The sequence below is a fragment of the Neoarius graeffei genome, chromosome 5 (genome assembly GCF_027579695.1).
Source record: "Neoarius graeffei isolate fNeoGra1 chromosome 5, fNeoGra1.pri, whole genome shotgun sequence".
In the NCBI taxonomy this organism is placed as follows: domain Eukaryota; kingdom Metazoa; phylum Chordata; class Actinopteri; order Siluriformes; family Ariidae; genus Neoarius; species Neoarius graeffei.
In genome coordinates, this window is record NC_083573.1 from 50510553 (window position 1) to 50530800 (window position 20248).

At 40.1% G+C, this 20248-nt stretch overlaps 2 protein-coding genes across 2 annotated transcripts; both read right to left on the reverse strand.

The window, feature by feature from the left end:
• Window positions 1-15: 15 nt before the first annotated feature.
• On the reverse strand, window positions 16-1407 carry LOC132886035 (protein S100-A1). Its single transcript, XM_060920575.1, has 3 exons — window positions 1340-1407; window positions 339-483; window positions 16-165 (listed from the first exon to the last, which is right to left on the reverse strand). The coding sequence occupies exons 1-3, from the start codon at window positions 1405-1407 to the stop codon at window positions 16-18; spliced, it is 363 nt and encodes a 120-aa protein (XP_060776558.1).
• A 3137-nt stretch (window positions 1408-4544) lies between these two features.
• LOC132886036 (protein S100-A1-like) lies at window positions 4545-4937 on the reverse strand. Its single transcript, XM_060920576.1, has 2 exons — window positions 4797-4937; window positions 4545-4694 (listed from the first exon to the last, which is right to left on the reverse strand). Exons 1-2 carry the CDS (start codon window positions 4935-4937, stop codon window positions 4545-4547), a joined length of 291 nt encoding a protein of 96 aa, XP_060776559.1.
• Between the last annotated feature and the right edge of the window lie 15311 nt (window positions 4938-20248).

The window sequence follows — 20248 nt, forward strand, 5'->3', positions numbered from 1 at the left end:
TGACCTGAACAGACATCAGTTTTTCATACACTCAACAAAGAAATCATTACATGCCACAGTGAGTGCTGCTACCAGAATTACAAATTCGTGGAAGTCCACCTCCCCATCTCTGTTCTGATCAAGATCATTTATTATCTTCTCCACAACCAGTGGATCTTTGCTTGCCTGGAAAGAAAGTGTGTGTAAGTCAGACTCTAAATCCAAGACAATCCAGATTTGAACATGGCAGTTAAGGCAATATTTGTAAAGATATCAAAAGGATGAAATAGCCTGAACCATATGGTTAAGAGTAATAATCTGCTTCCAGCAAGCCAGATATCATGTGAAAATGAACTCACAGCTAAGAAAACGCTTAGTTCTCCTTGTAGAAGACTCTTCAGCTCAGCTTTACTTAGTTTGTATTTGTCCCCCTCCTTGGAAGAATATGTGTGGAACACTTTGATAAGGGTCTCCATTGCATTTTCCAACTGAGATGCCATGTTTCTACAGTGATGGTCTGTATTGAACATTAAAAATAAAATAATTTCAACATAAACCTAATTCCGTAGGCAAATCAATGCACCATGCAGTTATATGAGACTTTTTAGGCCTTGGAACAGGCTTGGTACAAAATTGCTTTCTTCCTAGGGAGTTACCCCTACATGGAATTCAAGCAAAGTGGCAAAATATGAAATGCATGTTTATCACAATGTCAAATTACAGGCAAATATCTAGTCCAAATAACTGATGCTTAGTGGCAATATATGAAATAGTAATATATTACCAATTTTTGGTTTTTTTTTTTTTTGGTCTGCAATTGAGAGTTCTCAGCAGACTGAATAACCATCAGAAATGGACTCATTGTGCTCCTCCCAGTAAGTAATGTAAAGGCCAGATGTCAAATAAAGACTTGGGCAGGAAGATATCTTAGCTGCTTTAACCTAATTTAAATATACAATAGAAGTGAAAGATTTGACTATTAACACCTAGACATGGCTCCTGACATTTATTAGAATAAAACCATAAACCTATAATTGTGTACCTGTACTATTATAACCCATTCTTAATTTACTTTAATTTGAGAAACGTCTTAGATGTTTATTCTGCTGTTTGGCTTCATTATTATTATTTTTTAGTAATAGACAACCACCATTGTGTAATTTACTGTAGTTTGTATTAAAAAAATGCTAGTAAAAGACAATACCAAATCTTTATAATGAATGCTATGCAAATTTATTTGTAATTAACTTTGCTTTTCTTCTGAGATTCTAATCCATTTCAGACTGGTTAGCCTACATCTCAGAAAACATTATCTGGTCTAGTCAATTACACTAACAAATTGAGAAATTTGTCATCTTACCGAGAAAGGGAAGCTGCAGTTGACACCTGAGGAGATTCACTGTCTCCTCTTTCTTGCATCTCATGCATTAAATGGCAGTAGCTCACAGTGCAAGTCTGCCTTGGCTCCTTATAGGACTAAGCACCTCCTACTGCCAGTGATAATTAAAAAATTAGAAGGACTACATAACGCTATACAAAATATTTATAGTAAATTGTATAAGCAGGTCATTGGTTTCAGTCAAAATAGTACCCTATGACAAATAGTAAATATATTTGGAATTTGCATATTCTCCCCGTGTCTGTGTGGGTTCCTCTGGGTGCTCCGGTCCCCCCCAGTTTAAATACATGTGGTTAGGTTAACATGGGGCAACCACAGGCAGAAGTGTACTTGAGCAAGGCACCTAATCCCCAACTGCTTCCTGCGTGCTGCAGCATAGCTAACCACTGCTCTGGGTATGCATGTGTACTCACAGTGAACACACTTGTGTGTTCACTGCTTCAGATGGGTTAAATGCAGAGGATGAATTTCACTGTGCTTGAGTATGCACATGACAGGCGGCTTCTTCAGAATACTCTTCTTTTGGCTGCTGCTGATTAGGGGTCGCCACAGTGGATCTTTCGTCTCTATTGCTCCGTCTTCCGCATCCTTCTCTATCACACCTGCCACCTTCATGTCCTCTCTCACCACATCCATGTATCTCCTCTTTGGCCTTCCTCATTTTCATTTGCTTGGCAGCTCCATCCTCAACATTCTCCTTCCAACATGCTCTGTATCTCTTCTCAGGATGTGCCCATCAGTCTCCTCTCTCAGCTTAATTCCCAAGCTCTCCACATATGCTGTCCCTCTGATGTGCTCGTTCCTTATCCTATCCAACCTTGTCACTCCCATCGCAAACCTTAACATCCTCAACTCCGCCACCTCCAACTTTGCCTCCTGTCTGTTCATTAAGGGTACAGTCTCCAATCCATACATCATAGCTGGTCTCACTACTGTCTTATACATCTTACCTTTCACTTTTGCTGGGACTTTCCTATCACAAATGACTCCCGAAATCCTTCTCCAACTGCTCCACCCTGCCTGCACTCTCCTCCTCACCTCACTATCGCAGCCCCCATTTTCCTGCACAGTTGACCCCAGGTACTTGAATTCACCAACTTTCTTTACGTCTACTCCTTGCATCTTCACTACACTCATCCCCATTCTCACTGACGCACATGTATTCTGTTTTGCTACTGCTCACCTTCATTCCTCTTCGTTCCAATGCATACCTCCATCTCTCCAAACCCAACCTCCTTTCTACTTTCACCACATACATCATCCGCAAACATCATATTCTATGGTGACTCTTGCCTCACTTCATCAGGCAAGCTGTCACTATGGCAAACAAGAAAGGACTCAAAGCAGATCCTTGGAGTCCCACCTTCACCTTGAACCATTTGGTCATTCCAACTGCTGTTTCACTGTTCTCATACATGTCTTGCACCACTCTAATATACTTCTCATTCATGCCACACTTTATCACACAATACCATAACTCATCTCTCGGCACTCTATCGTATGCCTTCTCCAGGTCTACAAACACACAATGTAGCTTTCTCTGGCCTTCCCTGTACTTCTCCATTAACATTCTTAAAGCAAAAATTGCATCTGATGTGCTCTTTCTTGGCATAAACCCGTACTGCTGTTCAGATTGCTACCGCTCTTCTCAATCTTGCCTCTAATGCCCTTTCCCATAACTTCATGGTGTGGCTCATCAATTTTATTCCTCTAATTACTGCAGCTCTGTACATCTCCCTTATTCTTGCATATTGAGACTAGTACACTATCTAGAATCTTACTCTTCAAAATATTGCTATGCTAAAATGCTGGAAATGGGCTTGGAGCAATTCCAGTCATATTAAGCAATCAGAACTGCTCCCTTTTGTAATGGTTTCTTTATATGTGATGCATCTCTTGCACCTACCATTGTAACTGACCTCAATCACATCACCTCATTTATTCCCTCCCACACATTGAGCAATCTGAAAATTCTCCAGAAGGTGGGGCTATTAACACTCAAGTAACTTTTATAGGCCTTAATTCTTGTAAGTGGAAAAACTGCTGTGAACCTCCACCAGTGGAAAAATACATTTACAATTATTGAATTCCTACACCAAGCCCTTACATGTTTGCTTGTTAAATGACAAATCTGAATCTTCCATGCATGGAAGACTCACAAGGCACCTCTTAACACACTCAAGTCTTATCAGTATTGGACTCTCCTCTCACTCCCCTGAATTGCTTGCCTGTCACCATGAAGTTGACCTTCCTTTTGTGCGTGCCTAAAAATTGAGATTGATGTACTTGAGCTGGTGTAGGATTTGCAGTGCATCAATTCAACCCAACACCTTTGACATCATACCAACTCAATTACCCCCCCATCTGAATAAATGCCATATGTACAGTTTTAACTGATCTCACAGGGTCTTTAAGAGATATGAAAAGGACATAAGGGATGAAACACCCTGTATGGTCTTTTGTTTACTTGGAACACTTCTCAGCTAGATCCAGAACATGGTTTGGACTGTCAAGACCATAAATGTGTACCCCTCTTTGCCTTGTGGGGGGAGTGCATGTTCATAGCAGAGCACAGGGCCAATTACAGTCTGCTCTGCCATGGCTACTCCTGAATCCTTGTTCAAGAGCCCAATGCACACTCTTGGCAGTGCAGGAATTTCAACTCAACTTTATCCTTTAGCTGCTAGCCATTATTGGCTTGTTAAAATGCATGTCTTCTCACTAAAAATATCAGCATACATTTTATTACTATGAGCTCATTTGTACCCATTGTAGATTTCACATTTGCTCAGGAAAAGGGGGAAAAACCCTACAATGCAGTCAGATGCACCATTCTCAAAAAAAAAAAAAAAACCCTCATCCCAAGCAGGTTAGCCTAAAATGATTTTAGTTGCCATCAAGTTGGCCTGTACGTCAAGTCAAATCAACTAGCAATTGTGAAACAATGGGGAGTTTGATTAGTGTTGTAGTCAAACATGACATTTACAACTGCACCTTTCCTCAGTAGATAAAAGCTATTCAACCTGCTTCCATGAAGACATACTAGGGCTGTACAACCAGGTCCTTCAACAACAAAGAATACTTTAAAGAAAAAAGTACCAAGACATACTCCGTGCAATACATTTTATTAAAGCAGAAGAGAAAGTCCAGATGACCAGAAGCAGCATCACTTTTCCATACTCTGAATAAAGAAGTCATTACATGCTACAGTTAGTGCTGCCACCAGAACTACAAATTCCTGGAAGTCCACTTCCCCATCCCGATTCTCATCCAGATCATTCATTATCTTCTCCACGACCAGTGGATCTTTACTTGCCTGGAACAAATGGAAGGAAAAAAAAGCAGGAGTCTCAGACTTTTATTTATAAAAAAAAAATCTGGCTAAAGTTTGTTCATCTGGCATAGAAAGTTAACTTACAGCCAAGAAGTCACTTAGCTCTTCTCGTATAAGATCTTTCAGCTCAGTGTTACTCAGTTTGTATTTGTTCCCCTCCCTGGAAGAGTATCTGTGGAACACTTTGATAAGGGCATCCATTGCATTTTCCAACTGCGAAACCATTTTTCTCCAGGGAGTGATTACCTGTGCAGATCAAGGTCCACTCAAGCCTGTTAGTTCCAATTTCTCATTAACACCACTATTTATATTAAAAAAAAAAAAAAAAAAAAAAAAAAACACATCTGAAGGCACATGACTACACCTATTTGTAGCCAACTCTATGCAGTTTAGTTAACATTTGTCACCTCTTTTCAAAGTGATTCTCCAGTAAAGTAACTCACTTGAGAACAGGACATGTTGTCCCTCTATTACACACCCACCTCTATCTATTATAAAGACCTACTGACCCCTTAACAAGGCTGATCCACTGACCAATTTCTGACTGCTATGGAGGGATCCGGTGTCTCAGGGTAACAAGTTGTTTGGCCCTAGTAGACTGATGATGTTCAGAGGAAATAGGAGGACTGGCATGCATCAAATATTTAACTTGTCTTTTGTTACAGTTTAACAGGTTGAGAAGGACCATCTAAAATTAAGTAATGTGCTTCATCCAGTTCTAGAAAAAACAAGGGAGGGAGAAAAACAAAAAAGACAAACAAAAAAACCCCACCACCCTTGGCTCATTGTTACCCAGTTTAAACTAGACGCATTTTTTTTTAAATATGAGCAAAAGCTAGCCACATGCCATGTAAACAAAAACACTAAAGATGAGATTTAAGAATCATCTGAGCTTTACATCTTTCTAGAACACACTACATAGCCAGGAGCTCTTCATCACTAGCCTACATTCACTCAGTGTCCTCCACCCAGAACCTTGCATGTAGTGTACTTTACATCAGGTTTGTCTAATTATGGCCCAATTGTGCAGTTTAATTTAAAAAGAAATCCAAATATATTTAAAAGGTAAAGGGGTACAGTAAAAAAAGCCCACCCTTTTTTTTTTTTTAAAGAGACTTTAGTACCCTTTTCCCTGAGTGTTATTCTCCATTAAGTCTAACCAATTTCACACTAGTTGACCTGTCTCTTTAGAAAGTTTTTCTAACCTATAGATTATTCCTTGTCGTTGCCTTTTCAAAAAACCCTTCATTAACTTACCTAGAAAATGACCGCTGTAGCTGATGCCAGAAAAGATTCACTGTGTTTCCTTGACACACGTCACGCATTAAATAGCAGCGGCTCACCCGCGTGCTCTAATTAACTGTGTGTCAGACCCCAGGTCAGCCCTCGCCCCCTACAGGCGCCTCCTAAAGCGCCCAAACAACAAGGAACAAGCAAACAAACAATCGTTAACAGTCAATCGTTTGGCAGCAGAGCAATGCATAAAATCATGTAGATACAGCCAGCTTCAGGTAAAATTCATATTAATCATCAGAATGACCTCAGTGAGTCTGACTGTGACATGAGTATTTCTACAACTGTGGATCTCCTGGGATTTTCATATTAGAGTTTACTCAGAGGGCGGCATGGTGGTGTAGTGGTTAGCGCTGTCGCCTCACAGCAAGAAGGTCCGGGTTCGAGCCCCGTGGCCGGCGAGGGCCTTTCTGTGTGGAATTTGCATGTTCTCCCCGTGTCCGCGTGGGTTTCCTCCGGGTGCTCCGGTTTCCCCCACAGCCCAAAGACATGCAGGTTAGGTTAACTGGTGACTCTAAATTGACTGTAGGTGTGAATGTGAGTGTGAATGGTTGTCTGTGTCTATGTGTCAGCCCTGTGATGACCTGGCGACTTGTCCAGGGTGTACCCCGCCTTTCGCCCGTAGTCAGCTGGGATAGGCTCCAGCTTGCCTGCGACCCTGTAGAACAGGATAAAGCGGCTAGAGATAATGAGATGAGATGAGTTTACTCAGAACGGTGCATTAGATAAAACATCCAGTGAGTCGCTGTTCTATGGACAGAAACACCTTTTTTATGAGACAGGTCAACAGATAATAGCCACACTGGTTAGAGCTTACAGAAAGGCTACAGCAACACAGATAACCGCTCTGTGCAATTGTGGTGAGCAGAAAAGCATCTCAGAATACACAACACATTGAACCTTGAGGTGAATGGGCTACAACAGCAGATGACCACATCAAGTTCCACTTTTGCCAGCCAAGAACAGAAAGTTGAGGCTGTAGTGGGCACAGGCTCACCAAAACTGGACAGTTGAAGACAGGAAAAAACTTAACCTGGTCTGATGAATCCCAATTTATGCTGAAGCATACAGATGGTAGGGTCAGAATTTAGCACAAACAGCATGAATCCATGGACCCAACCTGCCTGGTGTCAACAGCCTAGACTGGTGGAAGTCAGGGATGTGTCGAGAGTGTACTGAGGTCAGGGGCTTAGTCTACATGTTGCCTACATGCCCACCCCCCATACTGTGTTCTATCTTAGCATCCCCTTTCCTTTATGACCTCAATGAGAAGGCAGTCATGTAGTTCCAAAATATTCAATATTAGGACAGTTATTCATCTGCAAAGCTACAAAGACAACTATTATCACATTGAGTTGACAATGGCTCCACTCCACTATATAGCCTTCTTGATTTATTTCTAGCATAAGTTTTTAATCAAAGACAATCTATTCAAGGTAGTTTGTTCAAACTAGACCAAACTGTCTAACTGTTCAGACCAGATAAAATACAGAAAAAAATATTGGCCAAAGACACGTCTGGTAGTGTGTGTGTGTGCAAAATATATTGGATTGCTGGTTTTCCCATTTCATCATTTCACCTTGAAGCCTAAGATTACTGCTCTCCCTTTTGCCTACTACTAATGGTTTCTTGCTGAACTGCACCCTCAGCTCCTGTTCCAGCACTCTAATGAGCAGCAACCCCCCCCCCCCCCCCAAAAAAAAACCCAACCCCCCCCCCCCAAAAAAAACCTTCTGATGTCCATCACCATCTAGCTTGCCGAAATAAGCCATAATTTAAGTAAACACACACACACAAATGTAGCAGGAAACATATAGTATGCGTTTTTAATTATACAAATCATTGGATTTGACCAGGGCGGCACGGTGGTGTAGTGGTTAGCGCTGTCGCCTCACAGCAAGAAGGTCCGGGTTCGAGCCCCGTGGCCGGCGAGGGCCTTTCTGTGTGGAGTTTGCATGTTCTCCCCGTGTCCACGTGGGTTTCCTCCGGGTGCTCCGGTTTCCCCCACAGTCCAAAGACATGCAGGTTAGGTTAACTGGTGACTCTAAATTGACCATAGGTGTGAATGTGAGTGTGAATGGTTGTCTGTGTCTATGTGTCAGCCCTGTGATAACCTGGCGACTTGTCCAGAGTGTACCCTGCCTTTCGCCCGTAGTCAGCTGGGATAGGCTCCAGCTTGCCTGCGACCCTGTAGAAGGATAAAGCGGCTAGAGATAATGAGATGAGATGAGATTGGATTTGACCAAGCTCAAATGTTGGCTCTAACATTAGCCAGCTAACATAGCTATCTGTCAGTAGATTAATCCCACTGATGATTATATTATGATGGCAATGTCAAACTTTATATGGATTAACTGAACATAGTTACATAGCATAGTATATTAGTTATCCATGGCAACTATAATGGCAACAAAATGTTTTACCTCTCATGTCTTATTAAGTATTTGAAAAACCTGGAGAGATCAGGGAATGCAGTCGGGATTAGGGAACATCTATCTATGTGCATTTGGTGAGAATCAAAAAGAGACAGTAGCCCTGCAGAGGTAAGGAGAATGGTGGTGGGAGGAGCCAGGGGATTTTCGAGGATTGTTTTTGAACACACAAATGATCAAACTTGTTGAAAGTATGTGATAGTAATGTTAACCTATGCCATGGTCCCCCCCCATTCAAAAGAGAATGAAACCTATGTTCAGCAGGACAGGTTTGGGGTTATAGAAAAAAAATATCCAATTGCCTGGTCCTAGGCATGCCTCTGGTGGAGGTGTGTGCTCATCGCTCACTTGTGTGCATGCACATGTGTATGTTTACTGCATCAGATGGATTAAATGGAAAGGTGTATCCTCTAATTTAAATGTAATTTAATTTAAATTTAACTTAAATGCTTAAGTGTACATGTGTACAAAAGTGTACAAAATAAAGGCTTCTTCTTTTAATTGAAAAGCATTCCAGGTGACTGAAGCTGGTTAAGATAATGCCAATAGCATGCAAAGCATCATGAAGGTAAACATGACGCTTTTGAGTTGGTTTGTTAGGAGTACAACCCAACTCAACTCAGACGGCATGCCGCATGTGGCACTTGTCAGGTTTGCTAATGACCTCCACCCCACAGATTCTTTTGCTTTTACTATACTTTTATCCTCCGTGATTTGGGCTTGGCAGCTGACATAAACCTTGCCTGTCTCTCAGCCATTGTTACTCTTAACAACCCAAGTTCTTGGTTACTTTGAAGAATCTAAAATATGAAACACACACACACACACACACACACACACACACACACACACACATTATATATATATATATATATATATATATATATATATATATATATATATATATATATATATATATATATATGTGTGTGTGTGTGTGTTTCATATTTTAGATTCTTCAAAGTAACCAAGAACTTGGGTTGTTAAGAGTAACAATGGCTGAGAGACAGGCATATATATATATATATATATATATATATATATATATATATATATATATATATATATACACAGTGGTGCTTGAAAGTTTGTGAACCCTTTACAACCCTGATTCCAAAACAGTTGGGACAAAGTACAAATTGTAAATAAAATCGGAATGCAATAATTTACAAATCTCAAAAACTGATATTGTATTCACAATAGAACATAGACAACATATCAAATGTCGAAAGTGAGACATTTTGAAATTTCATGCCAAATATTGGCTCACTTGAAATTTCATTACAGCAACACCTCAAAAAAGTTGGGACAGGGGCAATAAGAGGCTGGAAAAGTTAAAGATACAAAAAAGGAACAGCTGGAGGACCAAATGGCAACTCATTAGGTCAATTGGCAATAGGTCATTAACATGACTGGGTATAAAAAGAGCATCTTGGAGTGGCAGCGACTCTCAGAAGTAAAGATGGGAAGAGGATCACCAATCCCCATAATTCTGCACCGACAAATAATGGAGCAATATCAGAAAGGAGTTCGACAGTGTAAAATTCCAAAGAGTTTGAACATATCATCATCTACAGTGCATAATATCATCAAAAGGTTCAGAGAATCTGGAAGAATCTCTGTGCGTAAGGGTCAAGGCTGGAAAACCATACTGGGTGCCCGTGATCTTCGGGCCCTTAGACGGCGCTGCATCACATACAGGCATGCTTCTGTATTGGAAATCACAAAATGGGCTCAGGAATATTTCCAGAGAACATTATCTGTGAACACAATTCACCGTGCCATCCACTGTTGCCAGCTAAAACTCTATAGTTCAAAGAAGAAGCTGTATCTAAACATGATCCAGAAGCGCAGACGTCTTCTCTGGGCCAAGGCTCATTTAAAATGGACTGTGGCAAAGTGGAAAACTGTTCTGTGGTCAGATGAATCAAAATTTGAAGTTCTTTATGGAAATCGGGGACGCCGTGTCATTCAGACTAAAGAAGAGAAGGATGACCCAAGTTGTTATCAGCGCTCAGTTCAGAAGCCTGCATCTCTGATGGTATGGGGTTGCATTAGTGCATGTGGCATGGGCAGCTTACACATCTGGAAAGACACCATCAATGCTGAAAGGTATATCCAGGTTCTAGAGCAACATATGCTCCCATCCAGACGACGTCTCTTTCAGGGAAGACCTTGCATTTTCCAACATAACAATGCCAAACCACATACTGCATCAATTACAGCATCATGGCTGCATAGAAGAAGGGTCCGGGTACTGAACTGGCCAGCCTGCAGCCCAGATCTTTCACCAATAGAAAACATTTGGCGCATCATAAAACGGAAGATACGACAAAAAAGACTTAAGACAGTTGAACAACTAGAATCCTACATTAGACAAGAATGGGTTAACATTCCTATCCCTAAACTTGAGCAACTTGTCTCCTCAGTTCCCAGACGTTTACAGACTGTTGTAAAGAGAAAAGGGGATGTCTCACAGTGGTAAACATGGCCTTGTCCCAACTTTTTTGAGATATGTTGTTGTCATGAAATTTAAAATCACCTAATTTTTCTCTTTAAATGATACATTTTCTCAGTTTAAACATTTGATATGTCATCTATGTTCTATTCTGAATAAAATATGGACTTTTGAAACTTCCACATCATTGCATTACATTTTTATTTACAATTTGTCCTTTGTCCCAACTTTTTTGGAATCAGGGTTGTAGAATTTTCTATATTTCTGCATAAATATGACCTAAAACATCATCAGATTTTCACACAAGTCCTAAAAGTAGATAAAGAGAACCCAGTTAAACAAATGAGACAAAAATATTATACTTGGTCATTTATTTATTGAGGAAAATGATCCAATATTACATATCTGTGAGTGCCAAAAGTATGTGAACCTCTAGGATTAGCAGTTAATTTGAAGGTGAAATTAGAGTCAGGTGTTATCAATCAATGGGATGACAATCAGGTGTGAGTGCGCACCCTGTTTTATTTAAAGAACAGGGATCTATCAAAGTCTGAGCTTCACAACACATGCTTGTGGAAGTGTATCATGGCATGAACAAAGGAGATTTCTGAGGACCTCAGAAAAAGCGTTGTTGATGCTCATCAGGCTGGAAAAGGTTACAAAACCATCTCTAAAGAGTTTGGATTCCACCAATCCACAGTCAGACAGATTGTGTACAAATGGAGGAAATTCAAGACCATTGTTATCCTCCCCAGGAGTGGTCGACCAACAAAGATCACTCCGAGAGCAAGGTGTATAATAATCAGCGAGGTCACAAAAGATGCCAGGGTAACTTCTAAGCAACTGAAGGCCTCTCTCACACTGGCTAATGTTAATGTTCGTGAGTCCACCATCAGGAGAACACTGAACAACAATGGTGTGCATGGCAGGGTTGCAAGGAGAAAGCCACGGCTCTCCAAAAAGAACATTGCTGCTCGTCTGCACTTTGTTAAAGATCATGTGGACAAGCCAGAAGGCTATTGGAAAAATGTTTTGTGGACGGATGAGACCAAAATAGAACTTTTTGGTTTAAATGAGAAGAGATGTTTGGAGAAAGGAAAACACTGCATTCCAGCATAAGAACCTTATCCCATCTGTGAAACATGGTAGTGGTAGTATCATGGTTTGGGCCTGTTTTGCTGCATCTGGGCCAGAATGGCTTGCCATCATTGATGGAACAATGAATTATGAATTATACCAGTGAATTCTAAAGGAAAATGTCAGGACATCTGTGCATGAATTGAATCTCAAGAGAAGGTGGGTCATGCAGCAATACAACGACCCTAAGCACACAATCCATTCTACCAAAGAATGGTTAAAGAAGAATAAAGTTAATGTTTTGGAATGGCCAAGTCAAAGCCCTACCCTTAATCCAATCGAAATGTTGTGTAAGGACCTGAAGCAAGCAATTAATATGAGGAAACCCACCAACATCCCAGAGTTGAAGCTTTTGTGTATGAAGGAATGGGCTAAAATTCCTTCAAGCCGGTGTGCAGGACTGATCAACGGTTACTGGAAACGTTTAGTTGCAGTTATTGCTGCACAAGGGGGTCACACCAGATACTGAAAGCAAAGGTTCACATACTTTTGCCACTCACAGATACGTAATATTGGATTATTTTCCTCAATAAATAAATGACCAAGTATAATATTTTTATCTCATTTGTTTAACTGGGGGGCGGCACGGTGGTGTAGTGGTTAGCGCTGTCGCCTCACAGCAAGAAGGTCCTGGGTTCGAGCCCCGGGGCCGGCGAGGGCCTTTCTGTGCGGAGTTTGCATGTTCTCCCCGTGTCCGCGTGGGTTTCCTCCGGGTGCTCCGGTTTCCCCCACAGTCCAAAGACATGCAGGTTAGGTTAACTGGTGACTCTAAATTGACCGTAGGTGTGAATGTGAGTGTGAATGGTTGTCTGTGTCTATGAGTCAGCCCTGTGATGACCTGGCGACTTGTCCAGGGTGTACCCCGCCTTTCACCCGTAGTCAGCTGGGATAGGCTCCAGCTTGCCTGCGACCCTGTAGAAGGATAAAGCGGCTAGAGATAATGAGATGAGATGAGATGTTTAACTGGGTTCTCTTTATCTACTTTAGGACTTGTGTGAAAATCTGATGATGTTTTAGATCATATTTATGCAGAAATTTAGAAAATTCTAAAGGGTTCACAAACTTTCAAGCACCACTGTTCATATCGTTTACCACATAACTCCATATGATCTGTATCTTATTTCATAGTTTTGCTTTCTTCAGTATTGTTCCACAGTATAGAAAATTGTCATAATACAGAATAACCTATGAATGAGTAGGTGTGTTCAAACTTTTGACTGCTACTATATATACTTAAATGTTTTCATTTTTAAACCTGTTGACATCTGTACACATTGTTGTGGCCATTTTGTCTACTCTAGATTTTGTCTGCTCCTCTGGGTCAGATAATGTCTTTGTCCTCAGTTCTTAGGCTGGTATCTCTGATCATGTGTTTGTTGAGTACACTTTTATTCTTCCCCTCCCAACACTAACTAGCCATATCATTTTCTTATTGCAAGTTAAATCTGTTGAGCCTTTATTGTTCTCTATTTCCCTGAGAGCGAGCTTCTACTGTCCTAGACTTTACTATACTTTCCTCTCCTTTTGCTATACTATCAAACTATACTCATGCTATTTCTAAAGCCTTAAATTAAACTTGTAACCTCATCTCACTTGTCCCCATGGTGCATTCCTGGCTATAAAAGATACTTATAAATGTGTTGTATGGCTCGTGAAGAATGGTTAAGGGCTTCTTAAAATTCTTATTATTTCAGAACAATCCTCTGCCTGATGGAGAAAAATGGCACGTGTGTGTGTGTGTGTGTGTGTGTGTGTGTGTGTGTGTGTGTGTGTGTGTGTGCCCACAGTAACATCCTTATCTCTGCTATGTATTAAATGTTTTGAGAAATAGCTTTTTGTTGTGAGAAACCAGAGAGTGAGTGAAAGTTTGTTGTTGTTGTTGTTGTTGTTGTTGTTGTTGTTTTTTGGCATGCAGAGAGTGTGTGTCTTGGGCAGAGAGAGTGTCTTGGACAACACTGGTGTACATACATGAAGCTTCTTTAATAAAATCTATCTATCTCTCTCATTAAGTGTGTCTGCCTGCAATCTTTACTGAAGGGGCAACAGAAAATTTACTTCACAATATAACACTCGGGGCGGCACGGTGGTGTAGTGGTTAGCGCTGTCGCCTCACAGCAAGAAGATCTGGGTTCGATCCCCGTGGCCGGCGAGGGCCTTTCTGTGTGGAGTTTGCATGTTCTCCCCGTGTCCGCGTGGGTTTCCTCCGGGTGCTCCGGTTTCCCCCACAGTCCAAAGACATGCAGATTAGGTTAACTGGTGACTCTAAATTGACCGTAGGTGTGAATGTGAGTGTGAATGGTTGTCTGTGTCTATGTGTCAGCCCTGTGATGACCTGGCGACTTGTCCAGGGTGTACCCCGCCTTTCGCCCGTAGTCAGCTGGGATAGGCTCCAGCTTGCCTGCGACCCTGTAGAACAGGATAAAGCGGCTAGAGATAATGAGATGAGATGAGATATAACACTCTACAGACAAACTGGTCTTTCTGTTCACTTTGCAGCATAAAATATATGGCTTAAATATAGGGCTACCCTCAATGACGCCATCTCTTCCTAGTTCTCCTCTGTTATTAGAAATTCCAACTTCAAGTCCAAAACACTCCTCATTACCACAAATAAACTTACTCAGCCTGCTGCAAATGTTATGGGTTGGATGAGTTATGTACATCCTTCCCTAACTTCTTTCGAAATAAAATTATTTGTATACAATGCCTATATTTTTCTACTGACAACCATCATACCCCTCCAGGAGTTTCATCTTGAGTATTCTGTTCACTGTTACAAGTTTTACTCATAACAACCCATCATCTGTTATTGGGATAATCATGAGATAAAATTCATCATTTTGGCAGTTAGATCTTGCCCCAGCATACTCCTTAAAATGATGCAACTGCTTTCATTTCTTCCTTTAATTGTTCAATTGCCTCTGCTACTGTTCTGTTGGAACTAAAGAAAGCAATATATCCTTCTAGCCTTTAAAAGCCTGAGCTGGATCCAACTCTGATAAACAGCTACAAACCTATCTCTAATCTCCATTTTGTACTAAGGAGAATTATTGGTTCACATCTGCATGTCCACTGAGTCTCCAATAATCACTATGAGCATTTTCAATTTGGTTGTCACCTATCTTAGCACTCAGATGGCACTTGTCAGGTTTGTTAATGATCTCCACCCCCATAGATTCTTTTGCTCTTACTGTACTTTTATCCTCCTTGATTTGAGCTTGGCAGCTGACATACACCTTGCCTGTCTTTCATCCATTATTACCTCGCCCGCGATGGAATAAGCGGGGTGAGGTATTGTAATCAGTGCGGTTTGTTTGTTTGTTTGTTTGTGTGTCTGTCTGTCTGTTAACAATCTAGTGTCTAGACGGTTGCACCGATTGACTTCAAATTTTAACGGTAGATGGGCAATGGTCCGTAGATTACCTGATTAAATTTTGGGGATAATCGGGTCAAGGTGAAGGTCAAGGTCACCAGAAAGGTCAACCTTTTGGTCAAAATAACATATTTTCCATTATAACTAAAAAATGGTTCCCAATAGACAAATGTTTACTATTATGAGCATATAGGAACTCCCATATGTCCTTTCATTTGGCACCATGATTCTTGACTTTGAGTAACATTGAAAGGTCAAACTCAAGGTCACAGATTTTCAGAGGTCTGTAACTTGAAAGTGGTTGATGGTAGACAGATATTTACCATTATCAACTTATAGGAAGTGCCATATGGGCTTTCATTTGGCACCATGACCTTTGACCTTGAATTACTCTGAAATGTTGAACTCAAGGTCATGGATTTTCATAGAACTATAACCTGACAGCTGATGATTGAGAAATATTACCATTATTAACATATAGGTATAAAATAAGCACTGCCAGGCACGGTTTGTTTTGCCTGGCAACACTTATTATCACAGGTTTCTCTCTCTCTTGGTTTAATTCTCATCACACAGACAGACAATACTTCATTTCATTTGAGAAAAACATATCCTCCACTATACCCCTCAACTCATGATGTCTCCCATGGATCTGTTCTTGGCCTTCTTCTCTTTATAATCTATTTGCTTTTCCTTATGGCATCATTATCCATCATGTCACCATTATGTTGATGACACAAAGATTTACATTTCTGTATTCTTTTTTGCAGCCTTCTCCTGATAAGTGGCATAAAGGACTAGAGGATTGTTTTTTTTATTTTAAATTAATTATTATAATATTATTAATAATTAATATAATTCGTATATTATTTTATTATATTATTAGTTCCAACAGAACAGTAGCAGAGGCAATTGAACAAATGATTGTTTTTTTATTTTAAATTTATTATTATTATTATTATTATTATTATTATTATTATTATTATTAAGAAAATGCCCATAATTTTCTCACTTTATTAAGTTCAGTATTTACCTGTATATTCTTCAGTTTATTAGTTATTTTTATACATACTGATGTAGATAATACAATAGTTAATTTAAAAAATATATTATTTTTTGTTTGTGTTTATTTATGTATGAAATTTTCTTTTCATTTATTTCTCAATTTACATATGTCTTTATTTAATTTTTTTTTGTATCTGTCAAGTGCTGCATTTCTTCATCTATGATAATGATACAATAATAATTTGATTAAATTTAAATAATTTGAACTTTACATTTTTTACTTTTACAATATAATGATGTTGACTTTTAACTAGCTGGTTTTCATATTGAACCTCCAAATTCTGTTTTATATCTTTTGTGAAATTAATTTATTTATCAGGACCTTCTTGAAAATCACATTAATAAGTGAAGAAGCTTCCTGTTAAAATATATAAAAAGAAAAAAACAATGGAATGAGATGTTTTTATATTAAGCATTGCTATGATGTACAGTTTAGAGATGAACGTAGTGGTTTTCAACCTGTGGGCTGGGGCCACCCAGTGAGTCATGGTGGTACTGCAGAGTATTATGTTTGAATATATATACGATTAGTTCAAGTTATTTTTTCACTTTTTCACATTTTCTCATCCACTTGCCAAAAGCTCAGCTTAACTTGAGACAATTCCAAGGTAATTATGTGATTATAGCATGAAACACATGTTGTAATCAATCGCATAATTAGGTTTTATGTAACTTTTATATAAAGTTAGTTTGTCTGTGACGTCATACAAATAGGTATAATTTACACATACTGTTTAATCCTATATATGTCATCAACAGATTAATAATTTTAAAAAACAATACACAATTGTTCATTCAATGCTTATAAGAATAAGACTGTTGTTCTTGATAATTGGCTTGTTTTTTTCCGTGATTATTCATGACATACGGTATAAGGTTTTAAATGTCTCAACATGTCTCTCTGTTATTTTGACTTACACACAAATTAATTAGGTACACCAAAATGTTTTAAATATTTGTTTTATTCCAGAATTTCAATTCACTCAAAAGATTAAAAAACACATTTTCAAATGGCTGCAAACAATTGAGCAATTTTGAGGATCACCATCTATTATAATACCTGCTAATTCTGATTGTTGAGTGTGTTGATGTCGGATCTGTTCACATTGACTTTAATGGTCAATGTTAATGAGTAAAGTGTGAGCCACTCCAAACCCTGTTAATGTCAGATTATGCAAATACAGTGGTGCTTGAAAGTTTGTGAACCCTTTATAATTTTCTATATTTCTGCATAAATATGACTTAAAACATCAGATTTTTACACAAGTCCTAAAAGTAGATAAAGAGAAGCCAGTTAAACAAATGAGACAAAAATATTATACTTGGTCATTTATTTATTGAGGAAAATGATCCAATATTACATATCTGTGAGTGGCAAAAGTATGTGAATCTCTAGGATTAGCAGTTAATTTGAAGGTGAAATGAGAGTCAGCTGTTTTCAATTAATGGGATGACAATCAGGTGTGAGTGGGCACCCTGTTTTATTTAAAGAACAGGGATCTATCAAAGTCTGAGCTTCACAACACTTTTGTGGAAGTGTATCATGGCATGAACAAAGGAGATTTCTGAGGACCTCAGAAAAAGCGTTGTTGATGCTCATCAGGCTGGAAAAGGTTACAAAACCATCTCTAAAGAGTTTGGACTCCACCAATCCACAGTCAGACAGATTGTGTACAAATGGAGGAAATTCAAGACCATTGTTACCCTCCCCAGGAGTGGTCGACCAACAAAGATCGCTCCAAGAGCAAGGCGTGTACAACCCCGAATCCAAAAAAGTTGGGACAAAGTACAAATTGTAAATAAAAACGGAATGCAATAATTTACAAATCTCAAAAACTGATATTGTATAATAATATCAGTAGAACAATAGAACATAGACAACATATCAAATGTCAAAAGTAAGACATTTTGAAATTTCATGCCAAATATTGGCTCATTTGAAATTTCATGACAGCAACACATCTCAAAAAAGTTGGGACAAGGGCAATAAGAAGCTGGAAAAGTTAAAGGTACAAAAAAGGAACAGCTGGAGGACCAAATTGCAACTCATTAGGTCAATTGGCAATAGGTCATTAACATGACTGGGTATAAAAAGAGCATCTTGGAGTGGCAGTGGCTCTCAGAAGTAAAAATGGGAAGAAGATCACCAATCCCCCTAATTCTATGCCAACAAATATGGCCCTTTTCCACTACCCTTTTTCAGCTCACTTCAGCTCGCTTCAGCTCTCTTCAGCCCGACACGGCTCGCGTTTCGACTACCAAAAACCAGCACGAATCAGCTCGCTTCAGCCCTGCTTAGCCCCTAAAACTCGCACTGTTTTGGAGTGGGGCTGAAGCGAGCCAAACCGTGCCGAGTGAGGCTGGGGGCGTGAGCAGACACTCCCCTGTGCACTGATTGGTGAGGAGGAGTGTCCTCACATGCCCACACACGCCCCGCGAGCGCGCTGGGATCTGTAAACACCGTAAACCCAGAAGAAGGAGAAGAATTACAAATTACGAGAATTTCTGAAGCCTTATGCGCCTCGCCTCATCTATACGCTCTTGCCAGTATCTGTAAGCGTTGTTGGTGACAACAAGCCACAGCACCAAGACCAGCAACACTAAAGACTCCATGTCCTCCATGTTTATTGTTTACTATTCGGGTCGTGAGACTACCGCTTAAAAGATCACTGATGTCACTGTTTGCGCTGCTTAACGACATCACGTGACGTCCACCCACTTTCGCTAACTCCACCCAATGTGTCCACCCACTTCCAGCCAGCACGGTTCAGCGCGGTTGTAATCGAAATGCAACTCCAACAGCCCCGCTCAGCTCGACTCAGCCGCGTTTGTAGTGGAAAAGCGGCAATAGTGCAGCAATATCAGAAAGGAGTTCGACAGTGTAAAATTGCAGAGTTTGAACATATCATCATCTACAGTGCATAATATCATCAAAAGATTCAGAGAATCTGGAAGAATCTCTGTGCGTAAGGGTCAAGGCTGGAAAACCATACTGGGTGCCCGTGATCTTCGGGCCCTTAGACGGCACTGCATCACATACAGGCATGCTTCTGTATTGGAAATCACAAAATGGGCTCAGGAATATTTCCAGAGAACATTATCTGTGAACAAAATTCACCATGCCATCCGCCATTGCCAGCTAAAACTCTATAGTTCAAAGAAGAAGCCGTATCTAAACATGATCCAGAAGCGCAGACGTCTTCTCTGGGCCAAGGCTCATTTAAAATGGACTGTGGCAAAGTGGAAAACTGTTCTGTGGTCAGACGAATCAAAATTTGAAGTTCTTTACGGAAATCAGGGATGCCGTGTCATTCGGACTAAAGAGGAGAAGGACGACCCAAGTTGTTATCGGCGCTCAGTTCAGAAGCCTGCATCTCTGATGGTATGGGGTTGCATTAGTGCGTGTGGCATGGGCAGCTTACACATCTGGAAAGACACCATCAATGCTGAAAGGTATATCCAGGTTCTAGAGCAACATATGCTCCCATCCAGATGACATCTCTTTCAGGGAAGACCTTGCATTTTCCAACATGACAATGCCAAACCACATACTGCATCAATTACAGCATCATGGCTGCGTAGAAGAAGGGTCCGGGTACTGAACTGGCCAGCCTGCAGTCCAGATCTTTCACCCATAGAAAACATTTGGCGCATCATAAAACGGAAGATACGACAAAAAAGACCTAAGACAGTTGAGCAACTAGAATCCTACATTAGACAAGAATGGGTTAACATTCCTATCCCTAAACTTGAGCAACTTGTCTCCTCAGTCCCCAGA